Source organism: Nilaparvata lugens, chromosome 5 (genome assembly GCF_014356525.2).
Source record: "Nilaparvata lugens isolate BPH chromosome 5, ASM1435652v1, whole genome shotgun sequence".
In the NCBI taxonomy this organism is placed as follows: domain Eukaryota; kingdom Metazoa; phylum Arthropoda; class Insecta; order Hemiptera; family Delphacidae; genus Nilaparvata; species Nilaparvata lugens.
This window is the reverse complement of record NC_052508.1, coordinates 37757452-37776729: the sequence shown is the minus strand read 5'-3', so window position 1 is coordinate 37776729 and position 19278 is coordinate 37757452. Positions and strand designations below refer to the sequence as shown.

The 19278-nt window shown below is 34.6% G+C and overlaps 2 protein-coding genes across 2 annotated transcripts in view; one reads left to right on the top strand and one right to left on the bottom strand.

Annotated features, from left to right (window-relative positions):
* Nucleotides 1-9507, bottom strand: part of LOC111054957 (SUMO-activating enzyme subunit 2) — an 86343-nt gene extending 76836 nt beyond the window's left edge. The window contains exon 1 of the mRNA XM_039429475.1: nt 9312-9507. Within this exon, the coding sequence (XP_039285409.1) occupies nt 9312-9452 (141 nt within the window). The 5' untranslated portion in view covers nt 9453-9507. The remainder of the gene's footprint in view (nt 1-9311) is intronic.
* Nucleotides 9508-9856: 349 nt separating this feature from the next.
* Nucleotides 9857-18980, top strand: LOC111054961 (YTH domain-containing protein 1). The gene is made up of 3 exons (XM_022342096.2): nt 9857-10185; nt 10227-10237; nt 16331-18980. The coding sequence occupies exon 3, from the start codon at nt 16345-16347 to the stop codon at nt 17734-17736; it is 1392 nt and encodes a 463-aa protein (XP_022197788.1). The 5' UTR covers nt 9857-10185; nt 10227-10237; nt 16331-16344; the 3' UTR covers nt 17737-18980.
* The last annotated feature ends 298 nt before the right edge of the window (nt 18981-19278 follow it).

The following is a 19278-nucleotide window of genomic DNA, read 5'->3' as shown; positions in this document are numbered from 1 at the left end:
GGTATTTCTTTACTCCCCCCCCCTTGTGTAAAGGAATAACTATTGCATGCTTGAAATGCAAAGGAAAGTATCCAGATGAAAAACAACAATTGAAAATGTCTGAAAGAGGTTTAGAGATTGTGTCAGTTAATAGTTTTAGCACGCTGTTGGATATGTTATCCCATCCAGGTGCCTTATTATCATTCAAACTTTTGATTACTTCCTTGATTTCTGTTTCAGTAACAAAATTGAAATTAAATGCATTTTCAAATATCTATTGTTTGTTCCAAATATTGATCTTCATTCTGTCCATGTATATCAATTTCCTGCGCTTGATTTATACCTACATTCACAAAATAGTCATTCAAAGCATTAAAATCTTGATTTACATGTAATTGTGAATTCTTATTTACCCCAATAATTGCTTGATTTATCACAGACCATATCTTCTTAGGGTCACCTTGAGCTTTATTTATTTCTGATTGATAATATAAATCTTTTGCTTTTCTAATTAGATCTACTATTCTATTTCTGTAAGACAGGAATTTCCTTCTCAGCTCTACATTAAATGGTTCATTTTTCAATCTTTTATATAATCTATCTCTTATAGTTATGGACTTTAGAATTCCATTGGACATCCAAGGTTTCAAATGTTTTTTAGTTAAATAACCCTTTTTAATAACTGTTGCTCTACTGATGCACGTTTTTACATTATTTACAAATTCATTTACTAATGTTTCAATACTTCTATTCGCGTCAATCTCCCAATTCATTAAAGCACTCTCCTCTAACAACTTTTCTTTATTAACATTCCTCACTTCAATAAACTTACATGGCTTACTAGATCGAGAACAAACATCTTTTTTAATTGATGCGTGAAGAGCAGTCGCATAATGATCAGTAATTGACATTTCTAATACAGCAGTTTTTAATGAGTCATTATGTTTGGATTTAGAAAAAATATGGTCTAAACAAGTATTTGAAGCAGGACGAGTTTTTCTATTGACAAAGGACTCAACCCATGCGAACTCATAATAGACAAATAATCATGCGTTTTTTTAGAGTTACATAACAAATCAATATTTACATCACCTATCACTAATGAATAATCAAAATTAAAGCATGAACCATTCATATAATTATCAAGTTGTTCTATAAATAAAGGTATACTTGTACTAGGAGATCTATAAACGGATGTTACTAAATATTTATTATTTTTAGTTTGCAGCTCAACAGCTAAGAAAGGATATTCGTTTGGACTATCAATTTTTTTCGAGGAAATACTATTAGCTACATACATGACAATTCCATCTGAACGATTCAAGGAGTTACTTTTTATATATAAATTATAGCCATTAATGTTTAACAGTGATTTTTCTTCTTCAGAAGTCCAGGTTTCAGTAAAAATTAGAACCTCAAATTTTGTTCTCATGCTGTTCAAAATAATGAGAATTTGATCAAAATTTCTTTTCAAACTTCTTATATTTAAACTAAAAATATTCAATTCATAATTAAGGGGCTGGATATAGTTCAAGTATTCATCGGTACTTTCACATTCCCTAACACTGTTAATACTATCTACAAATTGCGTGAGATCATTCATAATAAATGTTTAATCAAACCTGTAGCAACACTTTATTCCTCTCCGTTGATAACTTTTTTCAGATGGTCCAGTCCCTTGACTTTGAATACAGGTGAGCCCTCCGACTTTTTAGCGCACATTTGTGAACCACGAAACCAGACGAATTTCCAATCATTTTCCCTAGCTAACTCACGAGCGGCTTTCAGTTCTTTAGCACTCTTGGCAGTCAGCTGATTCATTAGCCTGAAGTGTCCGTTCGGCAGGTTTCTGTTGATTTTTTTCACGTCGATTCCGGGGCTGCTCCTATCTTCTCTGCTTATGGTTTGGAAAGCCGTCATCCATTTGTCCCTCATACTCTTTTAAAAATACCCCATACCCTTTTAAAAAAAACATATTTTGGAACAAATGACTGAAACTGTCCGGCCCTAGAACGATCACATGACAACCATCCCTCACCCATTCCACCAATATAAACCTTTAAACCATGTTATAGAATGAATTGTATATATATATATATTATATAAACTCATGTTATTTCAATTATCCACTGCATACTGCTGTATATTACTGAAATTTGATAACCCTGATCTACTTTCAGCCTACTTCATTTTATTAATCAATTATTTGATCTTATCTACCTATATAATTATTTTACTTTATCAATTTTCTGTTTTTTTCTCTTCAATATTCATATTGATTAAAACTTTTACAATATTTCCATTAATAAATAAATCCTTAGTTTAAATAACGAAATTAACGTTTTGGTAGAGAGTTAGTGGGGAGGATATTTTTAATATTCTTCCCAAAGAATGGACATTGATATGTCCAAAGCCATAACAATATGATTATTATCTATAGTTATTATATTACAAATTGCTTTTTCATATCATATACAGTTCAATAGTTATTTTCTTAGTCTATATTATGTAAATTCATCTATAATTTTGCTGTATTGTAAGCTATTGTATATAAGTGTATAAGCCAGTATATATTGTAATCTACATAAATAAAGTACTCAATCAATCAATCAATACTCCTTCTCACGAACCTGACGACAATCATCGGTGTAGTCTCTCGGTTCATGGATGGCAGTCTGTGAGCGACGCTGATTTCGTTTGATGAAAAATCATACACTTGGAGAGCACTGGCTACGCCTTGTAGGATTTCGTCCATGTTTTCGTTCTTTGTTGCAGGTATACCGGTTAATAATAAATTTTCCCTCCTGGTATATTCTTCTAATATTTCATTTCTCTTAGAAAGAAATTTCACTTCTTCTTTCAATTTTTGGTTTTCAGTGATTAATTGTTCATTAGCTTTTTTGATTTCTCCGATATCCGATTTGAAACTATCAAAACTATCCGAAACAAATTTTACTGAGTGAGTTAGTTCCCCTAATTGTTGATCAATATCTTTTTTCAACGATTTTGAAAACTGTTCAAATAAAACAGTCATTTTTCGCATTAAAACATCACTTTCCATTTAACTCTCTTCTTGTCCTGGTGACACAGACACCTGTTTACAAGCACTGCACTTCCATTTATTCCGATTATCCTTTGAAAGTTTTTTGAAGTTCTTTTCGGTTAAATAGTGGCAGATGTAATGACATTTTTGTTTACACGAAGCACAAATTATTGAGTCTTCATCACTGAAATTGCCGAGGCAAACGTTGCAGTTATTCATATTTCAAACGTATCTATAATATGCGAGCTAAACAGAATACGAGTTTGATGAGTAGACGGTCACGATAAACAAGTCAGTACACTCAATAATAGATAAGCTGCAAACAATAGTACAATTCACTCCTTGTCACCACAAACACGTCCGCTCGTCACCGCTGCTCGACTAAGACTTTTAATTTTTTAGTTTTATCTGTTCACTGGCTGATTTAATATTGCTTATTAACTTACTACAAAATTTATCAATCTTATCATCTAAGTCTATATTTTGATCATTGAAGGAAATTTCATTTCTCCAACTTTCTTTTTTAGCCCTTCTATAAATTTCTTATAATTATTTTTTTCTGTGAAGACCTCTCTTACTTCTTTAAAAAATGTGTTTGGATTTCTCACGTGAAAAGTAGTACAGAAGTGATCAGTAATATAGGTTTTCTGTAGAGCTTATTACATTATCTTCTTTAAAATTTACATTTCTCCAAAATGTTTTTGTTTAAATGAAATTCTAGTTGGCTTATTCACAAGAGATCTTAGACCATACATATGCATAAGGCTACTATATTCATTTGCTAGATTACTATTACGCAAAGTATCTATGTTTAAATCTCCAATCAAAAGAATATTTTCTGTTTCATGAATGTCAGACATACTTGCATCTAGTTCATTAGTAACTTATCATGTTAACTAGAAGAGCTCTTTATAATATCGAAGAATATTTGAATGAATGAGATCAGCTCCTATGAGTTGAATTGTATTGTATGTTTGTATTGTTGTATTCTGTAGATGTTTTATTTGTTATGTATTTTATTTTTAATTGTATCTAATCAAAGATATATATTTATGACACTATTCATTGTATACACTGTACAAATTTATGAATAAAGAAATTATGAAATGAAATGAAATATTCTCCTGAGAGCAGCTGTACACAGGAGCGTTAAACGGTATCCGACTTGCTTTAAATCTACCAGAAACATGAGCTAATAAATTGTAGATAGAAAAACTGTGCAGTATGGTCCAACAACAAAGTGTGTACTACTTGCGCAACATAGGATTCACAATTAATATTTGTTATTATGTTGTTGATGGCTGTCCTACTATATCTTGTAATTCTTGTTGGATCTTTAACACTGCAGTATAAATCAAACTGATGTATAACATTAATTAACTTTTTATGATTGGGAGAATTATTCAAAATATCTATGTTATAATCACCGGCAACAATAATTTTATCAGAAATTTTTTTTTTAATTCTATCAAACAGTATTTCAAGCCTCAAAAAATACATTTGTATCTCCACTTGGAGATCTATACAGGTCCAAGGTTTCAAGTTTTATATAGGTAAGGATTCTTATGTTGTTGTGGACCTGTATAGATCTCCAAGTGGAGACACAAATGTATTTTTTGAGGCTTGAAATACTGTTTGATAGAATTAAAAAAAAAATTTCTGATAAAATTATTGTTGCCGGTGATTATAACATAGATATTTTGAATAATTCTCCCAATCATAGAAAGTTAATTAATGTTATACATCAGTTTATTTATATATATTATATATAATATATATTAATATATTTAAATATATTTTTAGATAAGCTATTTCATATTCTTTCCGACCATGTTCATTCAATACAAGAATGTCTGGTTGTTCTTCTTCAAGCAGATTGTCTAAAAGGTTCAACTTACTAATAACTCCATCAATATTTTGATGAATTATTTTCAAACTATTTGAACAGTTCAGAATATTCAAGTGCTCAGAACTAATATCAATATTTCTATTATTCTGCGAATCTAAGTTAATTTTTTGGTGGACACATGTAATATTAAATTCGTCTTGTTTGGAAGTGGATTGACTCTTGCCCTTATTACAATTTAACATATTATTATCGGACATATTTTTTTCCTTTTAAATTTAAATGTTGCCCATGTTTTGTGAGCATGTCTCTACTAGTCCTACTTAAATCTAAAATCTTAACATTGTTGAAACGCACTAACAAGTCATAAATTCGTTCATTCGTTTTATCTATTTCGACGTTCACGCATGTACTGTTTATCACATCGAATCGATGCGGTAGGTTAGCGATAATAACATTCATGTCTTGAAGGCTGTTGATCGTTCGTTTTATCGATTTCACTGCATTCTTTGCTTCATTGCACGAAACGTCATTCGTACCACTTATTATAAACACTGTATCCTTTTTTGTGAATGATTCGCATTGTTCAACACAGCTCTCCAGGATAGCCTTACATTTTGCACCGGACTTTATAAATCCATAAACATTTAAATTTGATGATATGGAGTTGATCAAGAGTGGGATATTCCTATCATGACTGTCACTGTAGATGTTCATATTCGCATAGGTTGATTTTATATTAGAGTTAATGACAGTCTTCTCTACTCTGCCCCGATGTTTTCGACCCTTTTCATCCTTATTACAATCATTACAACGATCTATGAGGTTCCCGAATGGTGAATTATTATCACTGGACCTGGACTCTGACAAAGTCAAGTACATCTCTCTCCATTTCTTTGCCTCCTTTGAAGACAACAAATGAATATTCATCCCGTAGCGTCTTATTGTCGGCCTCTAATAATTCAATTGTCGTCGACATGGATGCCAATTGGTCGTTTAGTGATGCAATTTGTGATTCAACAAAACCTATATTTTCATCAGTTTGAGAAGACAACTCATTGGTTTGTTTCTCCGTAGTCAGTTCCAGTATTCTGATGTAATTCGACATAGACCTCTCGATTGCAGCATCCCATTGAGTCCTTAAGCGCTCATTCTCCATTAACAGGTTTTCTCTTTGGAGCATCAACTCCTTAAACATTGAACTTTGTTCATTTGGTTCGATTCCCTCTTAATAATTCATTGATCAGAATACTCTTATCCTTATTTGTCATATTTGGAGTTGAACAGTAAGCACTTGAGATAGAATCATTTTTGGAACTTGGAACGGGATGACTATGATTAGCAGATGATAGATTAACTATGACATTTACTGACTTATAGTCACTAGTTGCGCTTTACAAGCCTTGTCCAAACATCGCCAAAAAATGTCACCTGTTGCTCTTGTGGTACCTTTTCTGTAATCATATTTATCATGAGTCAACTTCGAATTTCCTTCATTTGTTTTACTTAATATCAGAGAAGCCATTTTGAATACAAATGATTGATTTGTATTTGATTGATTGACTCTCTGGCTCGCTGTCATTTGTACGCACTTGGCAAGAGCGTTAAGCGGCATAATACAAGCCATGGGAACCATATGCCTAAACCACACAATCGCCCAGTGGCTTGCCAAGTCGGTAACCTTGGCGGTGTTGGTCTTGCCATCTAGACTGCAATATCCAATATATCCATAGTCTTGATCGTTAGCCAGGCGTTCCCGGATAGATCGCGTCAAAAAAAATAAAAAACTTCAAACTTGATAATCAAGATGGCGTGGCATCACAGTCCCTAAAAGCTATCCCCAAGGGAATCATTTACACTGTAATAGCTTCTTTCAATGTGACTAGTGCCTAATGATAGCAAACGCTCGCCACACAGAGAACCGCATTTAAAATTGCTATATACAATATAACAACAAAACAGCACACATTGGTTGACAAGTGTGAATGGCTGACGTCAGCGCTCGCCTTCACTTGACAAAAATGGGAGCACTTGTTATCACTTGAACACATTGGTCGATAGTGTAGATATGGATGCGGCAATACTTGACTAATCTCCAAATATACCTAAGCAATTGAAAAGAAAAAACTAGTAGCTTGTGTATTACAGTTGACAAATCACCTATCAAATGAGTTTATTCCCGGCATTCAATGTTATGTGTTGATGATCTCAATGAGACATTTAGAAATGAAATTCAATGAAATTTAGAAATTCAATTAAATTTACTAGGCTATTCAGGTTTGTACAAGTTAGGTAAACTTATCAACTTATTACTTTTACTTATATAAAATATTACATAAAATGATCGTAGTCTTTCAAATTTAGAAATGAAATAACTGAATCGCCGCTTGTAAGAGGATTCATTTTTCCTATGCTTCCCTTTTATGATTCTCTTCACTCTTCTTCCTTACTTTTATAACCTCTTGCAGCCTATTGGCAGGCGCACACCGACGCGAATCCGTTGCGAAATTTTGATGCGGTGCGAATTCAATTCTTATAGCTTGCCATGTGCAAATTTAAACCATTGCAGTGTATTACGAGGGCGAACACCAACGCGAATATATTGCGAAGTTTTGTTGCGGTGCGAATTCAATTCGGAGTACTTGCCGTGCGGAAATTTAATACCATTGCGGTGTATGTGCTGGCGCAAACCAACGCGTTGCGAAATATTCGCTTGCGAATAATTCGCAAATTTTGCTACTTGCAGAGCTTTTTTGCGTTGCGAATTTTGTAGCGAGTTTTGGAACTACACTAGTTTCGTCTGCCTTGTAAACAGTAACAGACATTGCACGACCACAAGTAGGAAAATAGCAAACACAGAACAATTGTTGGAAATTATTTATACCTATCCAATATTGTATGATCTTAGTTATGCAGAATATAAAAATATAAGGATAGCTGTCTATCCTTCCTCAATTGTGGTACAAGAGTATGGTATTCTCCAAATTAAAGTCTATCTTTATAAATGACACGCACCCACATTTTTTTGGCCTTTCATCTTTTGAGTCTGCCGCTACAGCAAGTAATAGTAGGTCTGATGATGATATCATGATGAACTTCAGTAAATTGAGATGAATTAGCCTACAATAGTACCATAAATGCGTAAATTTTAGATGATAAAAGTGCTGAACTGTTTGGTTAGGACAACTCGAATATTCCCGCGCTCCACATTGCGATTATTTCGCTTCCCAGTGTTGAGAATATTTCGCAACGAAAACTTTGGAAACCGCAGTCTGAAGTTCCGCAACGAATTTGTACGCATCGGTGTGCGCATACGTTATGTGCTGCCTCAAACCGATGCGTTGCAAAATATTCGCAAGCGAATAATTCACAACTTTTGCTAAAAGCAGCATTTGCAGCGCTTTTTCGCGTTGTGAATTTTCGGGCGAGTTTTGAAACTACACTAGTTTCGTCTGCCTTGTGAACAAAAATTGCACTACCACAAGTAGTATAGTAGGAAAATGGCGAACACGGAACAATTGTTGGATGTGATTTATACATAGGCCTATCCAATATTGTATGATCTTAGTATGCAGATTATAAAATTTGAAACTATTGAGATTATAAAATCTCAAGTTGAATCATTCATCAGAACATTGAATAGTCATTCTGAAGTAAATATAAAATTGTTTTTTATCCTTCCTCAATTGTGGTACAACAGTATGGTATTCTCCAGTCTATCTTTATTAATGGCATGAACCCCCATTTTTTTTGACTTATCATTTTCAGTCTGCTGCCACAGCAAAATAGTAAGGCTTCTTTTCCATCAGATGATGTCATGATAAACTCGAAGTAGTTTGTGTTGAAGTAGAGTTGTACCGTAAATTTCAGGTGATAAAACGTGCTGAATTGTTTGGTTAGGACAACTAGAATACTCATATATTCCGGCACTTCACATTGCTATTATTTTGCTTCAGTGTGCGTGCACCAGCGTTGCAAATATTTCACAACAAAAACTTTGTTTAAAAACCGCAGTCTATATTCTTCGAAATTCCGCAACGAATTCGTATGTATCGGTCTGCGCATATCTTATAACAATATGGTAAACCATTGTTGACTACGTATTTTTCCCCCTTTTCAGAACACCCAGCCTGTTCTTAGAATTTTTTTTTTTTGAAATATGTATTTAGTTTAAAGTGTAGCCTATTTCATTCTTATTTATTTGTGTATCTTGTGTTGATTTAAATAACATTGATTTGAAATTTTTAGTTCACTAGAGAAAGATTGATGGAAAATCAAATTCAAATCATTGGTTTTATTTGATTAGAATAATCGTAGCTGTTTAAAATTAATGTTTGTAGGTAGTTTAATGAAAAAAAAATTCAACTTGAATTACTAATAAAGAGAAGTCAAATGAGTAAACATTAGAAAAATGAACAATATCGTGAAAATATAACTACTTACAATATAGATATTCTTAAATCCGGTTAATACTAGATTTTTCAGTATTTCACAACCAATTCCTCCAGCACCAACAACAAGAATTTTGCTATCGTTAACATTTTTGTAGAGATTTTCTCCAAGCAGACCGGCGGCGGTAGCCATTTTTAATCAACAACATGGAAATGGAAATCAGTTTTTTGTCGTGCTTCGTTTTGTCAGCACTCCAGGTAAGCCAACTGCTATAATTATTTCATTGATCATTTAATATTTCCTATATAAAATGCCTGGGATGAATCGAAAATTCAGTTATAAATTATCAATGCAAATAACTAGGGATTAAGCCTATATAATTCTAAATAAAAAAGTTGAGTCAAAACGTTATCTAATAGACAAATGTAGCTTACCTCTCTATTAATTTTTATCTCTATTCTAGAAGCTAACCCGAGATAGGCAAAATATCGCATCCCCAAAAAAACATACGTTAGAGTTTAGCCAAACTATATGACGCATACATTTTCTGGCATAATCAATAATGCAAGCTTACATCAAATCAATATCCGAAGAATGAGACTATATAATTTGAAAGCAGAACCTGACGCCTTCACCTCCTGTTTCCTTTCATAATTATCTCAGATTTTATCATAGTGTAGGTTATGTTTGCACTTATAAAGTTTGGCTACACGTCAGCATATGATGATCTAGGATGCGATAATTTGTGTCCCCTACACTACAACAAACGCCAAAAAAATTCTGTGGCTTAAGTCAGGTAGTCAGCCATTTCTCGTGAATTACATTGTAAAGGAAGCGATTTATGGAAAAAGTATTTAATTATATAGGCTAATTTGTGCACAAATTTCATTTTTTCGGCTTTATTGGCTACAACTGATTTTACTTCCATTTTTTGTGAAGGATTTGAATAGCCGCCTTTGGTATTTTTCCTGAAAATCGTAAGTTAAAAGTTCATCTTTTGTTCTGTATTACTGTAGGCTACTTTACTCATGTTTGTTGTGTTGTTTTGTTATACAAAAACGACAGTAAAAGTTATTAAGCATTAAGTTGTTATTAAAAGTTTAACAGTAGCCAATAACATAGTAACGTGTATCATTTAGCTTTATAACTTTGCAACTTATGATTAATAAACTAGTTTTACCCCAAGTTTAGGCCTATACTTACTACGGTAATCAATTTTTTCTTTGGAAAATATCACTTATCTACAAGAACTGTTCAATTTCTAGTTGTTATTCAGTACCTTTAAAAAACTAGCATTGATTTATAAAATATAAGAAACAGTTTAGCCTATATGTAAAAGCACAAAATGATTTAGACCTAATCCTCTAGGCTAGGCTAAATTCCAGACCTATTACTGCAAGCATTGTAAGCTATCAATTTTCAACAATGTAGTCTTGTTTAAATAAAAAAATTGGAAATTGAGATGTATTAGCACTATTGCGTAAATCTAAGCCCAGTGCTGATATATCAGGGTCATTATTGTTTTCAAAGTAAACGAAGTTCAAAGTAGTTCAGTTTTCCATGCATTCAACCTTTATGCATTTTACCTAATGTCACACATCCGCTATGGCTATGTCATTATTGTGTAGGGTGGGACGTGCTAGAATTTGTAGAGGGTGTTTAAGCTCCAAAAAAACTGTTAGAGCATCTAACAGTTTATCCCTAGTGATCCCTTCCAGCATATTATTCTCATTTAAAAGCAAAATCCTAACTTACCCCTTCACATTTGAAACATAATTAAACAAACGTCAACCTGGACCCTAACCCCTTCCAGCATATTGCAACATTAAACCAAAAACCTAACCCTCTAACCTACCCTTTTACCTTTGAAACACTAATAAAATATAACTCAACCTGATCTCTAACCGGCGTTATTCTAGGTCCAGAGGTGGGTGAAATGTCTTGATCAAAGTGATGTTAGTAAAACTAAATTATTTACTTTCCTTGCCCTATTGCCATAGGTAAGGAGAGGATTGCTTTCCCCTGAGTCCAAAAAAGTATTTTTTTTTGTGTATTGGTCTATATGTGTTGTGTGTGCGTCTGTGTACACGATATCTCGTCTCCCAATCAACGGAATGGCTTGAATTTTGGAACTTAAGGTCCTTACACTAGAAGTATCCGACACGAACAATTTCAATCAAATGCAATTTAAGATGGCGGCTAAAATGGCGAAAATATTTCAAAAACAGGGTTTCTCGCGATTTTCTCAAAAACGGCTCCAACGATCAAGAAAAAATTATATTAAATTCAATGATAAATCATCATTGGATAATAATATCATCATCAAATAGAATGACGATTGACTCCAGTTACAGTGCTCGGTAACCATCATCACAAAGAACGTTATATTCAAAGAACTGACTGAATGGAACAGGAAAAAACCGTTATTAACGCATGCGCGATACGGTGCTGACTGAGACCGAGAGTGGTTTGTATTAACTAGCATGAGTCTCCTCCCTGAGAAACTAACAGTGGTCCACCCCATCCTTGAGAAATTTACTTTGTAACCTCCTTCTCGTGCTTGAGGTAGGTGGGTAGAGCAGTTTATTCAAAAGAACACACGTCGATATTCTATTTGTAGAACAGCTGTTTTGACAACTTTTAAAAAATCCTCAAATTTCATAATTCAAACAAAGTAAAATGTACTCTGAAAACAATAACAATAGTATAATCGTAGTTTTAATAAAATTATTTAGCCGCCAATCGGCATAATGTTATTCTCCTAGATTATCCTCGTTTAAGAATGAGGCTTATAGATCAATGAGCAAGGAAAGTTGTGTGAGTGTACCACACCAGATTTTTTATTTTATACATTGCTCAGAAAGGCACACGCACCGACACTAACAATATTTTTGTATTATTTTAACAATGAGATATAGCTCTTACCTACTATTAAAATCACTTCACTTATATGGGCTACTTCATTCAAATTAATAAAAAACAATATAAAAACTTGTAGTACTCTTATTTGAAAACTTTAAAATATTTTAATGACTAATTTCGACCATTGGCCATTTTCAAGTAAAAATGTTAATTGGTCGAAACTAGTGGTTAAAAGTTTTTAAATGGTACTACAAGTTTTTATATTGTTTATTAGCTCTAACTATATTATATGATTTACAATTTATCATTTAGCGGTATCATGAAAATGTATTGTAACCGCCCCAGATGGGGGTAGAAGATCTTCAAAATATTATAGGGCGAGTCTTGGGAATTTATAAACAACAAACTTTTGCATTCTATCCAACTTGCAATTTTATTGACTGAAATAACTACTAGAAATTTTAACAGCAAATATGTGAAAATTTATTGATTTTTCTATAACTTATTAAGACAATTGACTAAGATTTTGTCAAGTCTGATCTGAAAGTCGTGTTCACGACGGTCACAATCACACGATCACAATCGTGTTCACGACGGTTACTGATTTATCTACTCCAAATGTTTAATTAGGGACTCGGTCAATTTGGGGATTATAACATGAGCTAGATAAATATAATGACACTCACCATTGTTAATACTATCAATTATGATTTGAAAGTCTTATTACTGCACTATTTTTCATGACTCACTGATAATAGGCCTATTACTTAACAATTAGACACTTGTACACTATGTTATGTTTGTGAAATGAAGAAAACACCATGAAATTTATGTGTGTCTATTAACTCAAATTTATTGCACATAATAAAAGTAAAGAATATTGAAATAGGATGAACTGTAGTTTTGGCTGGGTTCATTAGTTTACTTGGAACGAACGAACAAGCCAGAGTCACAGAGATGCATTCTACTATGTAATCATATATGGAATTAATGTTGAATAATCTTGATATTAATGTATGTAGATAATAAATAGCTTAATTGTGTATATTGAAATGAATTTTTATTTAATATTAAGAATTGTCCATTGTATTATTATTCATAACTGGTATGTCACAGTGTTGCCAAGTTTGGCGGCAGATTCAAACGTGCAGCATCATAACACCTCCCCCCTTAGGGAGTTCATGGGCTGGGAGAAAATCGCAGTAGTGGACATCTAACACGAACAGGTCTGGGAGAACCTGGACCCAGATCAGCTTGCTGAGGAAGTCAGGAACAGATAATGGACAAAGTCGGTGGAGAAACGGTCAAATCTGGTGGTGTTGTAGTTGTGGACAAATCCGGTGGTGTAGAAGTCATGGACAAATCTAGTGATGGTCTGGTCATAGGAAAATCGGTTGTAGAATAATCTGCAAGCTTGTCACTCTGATCAAGAGTGATCTCTTCATCTGTCAAGTCGGCAAAGTTATTTGAAATTCTCCGTACATGATCAATGTGGCGTCGAAGTACCCCACATGGTGAATGAATGTAGACGACAGCATTTCCATCAAAAGAAATTGATTGTAGATTCCTCCCAAACATAGCCTGAGCAGGTGAAGTACCAGTACTAGAGTGTGGTGCCTTTCTGTATTGCAGAAGAAAATTCTTTAGAGCATCGTGAATATCTCGTGAAGGTTTTCCAAATTCAGCTTTAGATTACTAGTAGTTCTGTGAACAGTAGACCTCACACAGTATTCTTATCCACAAGTACCTGATTGAAACTATAGACCTTATGGAAATACAGTAATAGACTGGCTTCTCCACACATCAGTTTAATCACTTGTCAGCTGATTTATGATGAATAATTCTATAGTCTGATTTTTACTCTAATATTGGCGTATGAAAGAGGCTCTTTTTTCCTTTTATATTATCTTTGAAATGCAACATTTCCAAGAACCTTGTCTATACGTCGACGCGCAATCAAAAAAGGAACATATCTGTCAAATTTCATGAAAATCTATTACCGCGTTTCGCTGTAAATGCGCAACATATAAACATTTAAACATTAAGAGAAATGCCAAACTGTCGACTTGAATCTTAGACCTCACTTCGCTCGGTCAATTATTATAAAGCTGAATTATTTAGCTTTGTAAGAGCTTCAGCTTTATTTAGATTTATATTTAGCCTTTTCTTTATACAGCTTTATAGATTTTGACAGGTTGAACAAAACGCTCCTCTTGTCCATTTGATGAAGACTGCTTTACTGCTGTGGCAATGTGTGTGTGGTGTGTTCCTTCAAGAAAGCCTGGAACTCAGAAGACATGAAGCATAGCAACTGTGGTTTTCAGAAACAATGGCATTGGCAAGTCCAAACTGGGCAAAAGTTTCCCTGAAGAACAGAATATTGCTACTGAAAGAAATGTTAGGTACAATGAAAACTCCAATCCATTTGGTGTATGTATCTACCAGAAGGAGATATCTATTGAAGAAGGGTCCAGCATGATCAATATTTATCCTCTGCCATGGGGCATCTGGTGGCAACCACTTGTGAACTACTTTGTTTGGTGACTTGTAGTAGCGAATACAAGCAGGACAGTCTTTTGTGACATGGGCGATGTCTTGATAAATTTTTCCCAGAAGACATGAGAGCGGACAATATCTTTCATCTTTTGCATTCCAAGGTGTCAATCATGCAACACCTCAACTGGCGTATGAAGCCATAGCCAAAGAATAGTTTTATGCATGAAGTGTTCATGGGTAATGACAAGTTTACAATTCTGCTTTTGTGAAACGCTTGTAATGAGCTGTTTTCCAAAACCATGGTTGACAACAATACTTGTCACCTACTTGTAGCTTTGTGAAACGGGCCCCTGGTCAACTTAACCAAGTAAGGACGTATTGTTGTGAAGCCTCCTTTGTCGGCTTCAACCTATCTTTTTGTCGGATTGAGAAAGTATGTATATATATCAAACTCGGGTCTATTTTTTGGATCTTTTATGCTAAAAATTATCTACATCAAATTGAAAAAAAACTTTACTTCTTGTACAGAGTAATACAATCAATAAGCAACCCTAATTTCTAAATCTAGAATTTATTGCAACGGGAAATTGAGTTTACTGGAGGCGGCAATCATTGGCAATAGATAACCTTGATAAGCTTGATTACTGACAGTATTGTTTTTACTTTCCATATGATCAGGTTAATCATGGCAACAGAGTCTTGTTCATCACCCAGGAGTCTTGTTCATCAACCTCTAACAATAATGAAGCTCTGATAATGTTTACCTTTCATCGTTCCTGTGAAAGAATTGGGCCTACAACATTCTTATGAGTATAATTGCACACCAAACACCATTCTAATGTGGTGAATATTGGGTATTCTGAGCTCTAAAATGAGTTGTTTCCGCTATTTACATACACATTCCGTTAAATCAATGTCTCAGATTAGTAAACTGATTAAACACCTTAAAACTATTGCGATTGAAACGTAAAACCATTAATAGTAATCAAGGGTTTGTCTCTATCAGATTCTTGAAGTTTTTGGGAACTTAATGAGAGTGGTAAGTTCTAGCATTCGATTCTATGCTACCCTCTCATAAAAGGTTATCTGTTGCCCATGCAAACATTGCCGCCTCCAGTGAACTAAATTTCACGTTTCAATGTTGAAGAAATTAGGGTTGCCCAGTGTATAAATGTATTTTAATTTATACAAAGACTCCATGAATCTACAAGCTAGCAGAAGTTTGAGCGCTGGCAGTGAGTAAACGCTCGCTATGAGACTTGATACGTCTGAATATTTGCCTTGTCGGTTGAATAGTGAAGTGCGGCTTCAGTGAGGAATACAAAGTGGAGTCAGGTGCGGGAGAAATTTTACAACGTTGCAATATTGTAAGATTTCATTGAACTCAAGTTTGCTGTACCAAAATCATTGGTGTTCACTTAGAAGAAACGTGCTATAGTAAAGGTGTCTTCGAGCCTCACTGCAACAATCAATTTGAACATGAAACACTTACTTTGGAGCTTGGACAGTCTAGCTCTGAAGTTACAGTATAATATTCCCACTATGAACTGGTCGCGAAGGTGCTATTGTGCTTATTTTAAATCTGTACTATTTTTGTATTTATTTTAAAGCTGTATTGTTCATTTCCTTGTTATTATCAATGATTTTCCACTTCAAGCTCTATAGTTTGAGATTTTTTTGGCTGTCAATCTAACTACATCTTAATTTTTCAGATACACTAGAAGCCATGGAAGCAATGGATACAATCGAAGCTGAAAACCTCAGTTTGAACTACGGCGACGACATTGGAGACGAATTGAAATTGGATGAAATGTTGGAGTATGATACCCGCAGCGAAGTGACGTCATCTTCATCTGACAGCCAGAGTGATTCAAGTCATCAATGCGTCAGTTCGGTTAGCTCAGAGTCTTCAGCAGGCCATAAAGGTAGGGGGTCGAGACGCAAGCGGAGTCATTCTAGAGAAAAGAAGAGCTCCTCTCCAGAGTCAAAACGTCCTAAATCTAGAGAGAAAAATAAATCCTATGATTATATTACAAAACTGAATTATTTGTTTCGTGATGCAAGATTTTTTGTCATTAAAAGTAATAATGCTGAAAATGTTGTACTATCAAAAGCCAAAGGTGTTTGGTCAACACTACCACAGAATGAAAACAAATTGAATCAAGCCTACAGAGAATCGAGAAACGTTCTGCTGATATTCTCGGTGAAGGAGAGTGGAAAGTTTGCTGGATTTGCTCGACTAAGTGGAGAGTCGCGACGTGATGGACAGCCTATAAATTGGGTTCTTCCTCCAGGCCTATCAGCCAAAGCATTGGGTGGTGTCTTCAAAGTTGACTGGATCTGTAGAAAAGAGCTGTCGTTCAATAGTACAATGCATCTCTACAACCCATGGAATGAAGGTAAACCCGTCAAAATTGGTAGAGATGGCCAAGAGATCGAGCCGAGAGTTGCTGAAGAACTGTGCCGATTATTTCCAGAAGATGAAGGAATTGAATTGGGCTCCATTCTTCGAAAATCAAAAGAAGCATCTAAAGTCGTTCGTCCAAGAACTCCTAGATTCAAGAGAGACCACTTTACTCGAAACCCAGGAGCAAGATATTCAATGAGATCTCCGCCATTCTCTTGGAGAGGAAGAGGTGGCTTCAACCGAGGTAGTAGAGGAAAGTTTTTTGGCTCTAATAGAAACCGTCTAAGTACAACTGGTGGAATCTATAAGCCGTCGTCAAGAACAAGAGACCGATTGCCGCCTTGGTTCAGTGGCTCAAGAGACAATGCGAGATCATTCAGTGGAGCAGCAGCTGATGCGATTGTAGCCGATTATATGCGAAACCTGCACCAGCTGCCACCGATGCCATATGCGCCGCCGCCTGGAGTCTTTACCGCCTCATCGCCCTACGATGCACTGCCGCCGCCTCCCAGATACTATGAAGGCCTTCCTCTGCCCCCAGAGTATCCGCTCACGCTGCGAAGCAATGGCTACACGGACAAAAGGTCCTACGACAGGTCGGTCGACGAATTCCTGTGGAGGACGCGAGAACGCGAGAGGGACCGCGACAAGGATCGTGACCGAGATCGCGACAGAGACCGCGACCATCATCGCTACAGAGATCGGCGATAAACTGTCCACTAAAATCAATTTTTTTTAAATCTGTCTTGTGAAAATTATTGTCGTCGTTTATCCAATTCAGTTATCGATATGTGTTTGTTATTTCATTCCAGAGTGTTCATAAAGACATTCAAGTAAATAATATGTTAATTTTACATGGTCGTGTCTGTGTGTATGGACTCCGTCCTTTACTCCTATTAATAATTGTGATTATCTTCCCTTTTATGATGCTCAACTTATGAGTCATTACGAACATTTTGTGTATTATCTAGGAAGTGGAGACACTTCTGTGTAGTTTGAAAGACTTAGATTTTCATTTATAAGATTCAAGACTGAATTATTTGGCGTAAGCCCTCGAAAGATTTTTTTTTATAGAGGTGAATCAAATCACTGCTTAGTAAAAATGTCAAAGACTGATTATTATTTATCTGGCCCATAATTCAAGTCTAAATTGGTGCTATTATGAACTTGTATTTTAGGGTGTGTGTGTCTTTCTCCTCATTAAAGACTTATTTTAGTTTTTTGAACTATTCATCAGGGCTTTATAAAGAAATCAATTGAATTTTATTACGTTGGTTGTTGATTAGGTCCAACGATTGTGGACACTGTGGTGGTATACAGATGTGATTTTAGTCTGATAATCATTTAAAATGTTCTGTAAATCAATCAACTTGAGACTTGAAAAATTTCATAGTTTAGTCAGAACTGTCTGTGATGTAAATGATGGTTTGCTGTCTGTGACAAGATATCGTTGCTCTGGATCGAGTCACTGATGGAGTCTGCCTTTTCAACACAATGCTGTCATCTCAAGGTATATTTCTTTCAATACTTTTAGAAAATGTCATGGTAGAATTCTATCATACCATTGATTTATTGGTGCCGTTTTCCTTGAGCAAAATTCGAAAATAGAAATGCTAGATTCGGAAACTGGCAAAAGATTGCGCCATCCAAACATGTAATTAGCAAACCCTTTTTTTCATCCATTTCGTTAACCACATCCTAAATTTGTTGGAATGCTTGGTTATCGATGCCGTACAATTGAAAATGTATTTTATCAGATTGAAATCATATAAGGTCTCACCCAATTACTTGAATGTAAACTAAATTTAATCTCATTTATTTTCAAATATATGAATGAATTCACGTAAGTTATAGAAGAATCCCATTTCCATATCAATTGATTCCAGTTTATAGAAAAATATCCATATCTTTAAGTAATGTTTATCGCATGAATTAGTAAACACCTTCTACAAAAAGATAATTTTTGTATACTCTTGGTTCATTTTAGAATTTTTGACCTTAAATTATCCAAGACATAATATTGGGTAGGTTTGAACATCCTTACAAGGCTATTCAAATCGTACTGTGGAAGCCGACTTAATAGCCTATTCTTAATTTTTATCAATCAATAAAATGAATAATTTTCTTCTATGATGCGTTTTTTAGTATAAAATGTATGTCTTAAATAGTGCTATTAGTCCCAATGAATTATCATTAATGTAACATGATTACAAATACTAACTGCAATTGAAAAATACCGACGTTGATATTCTA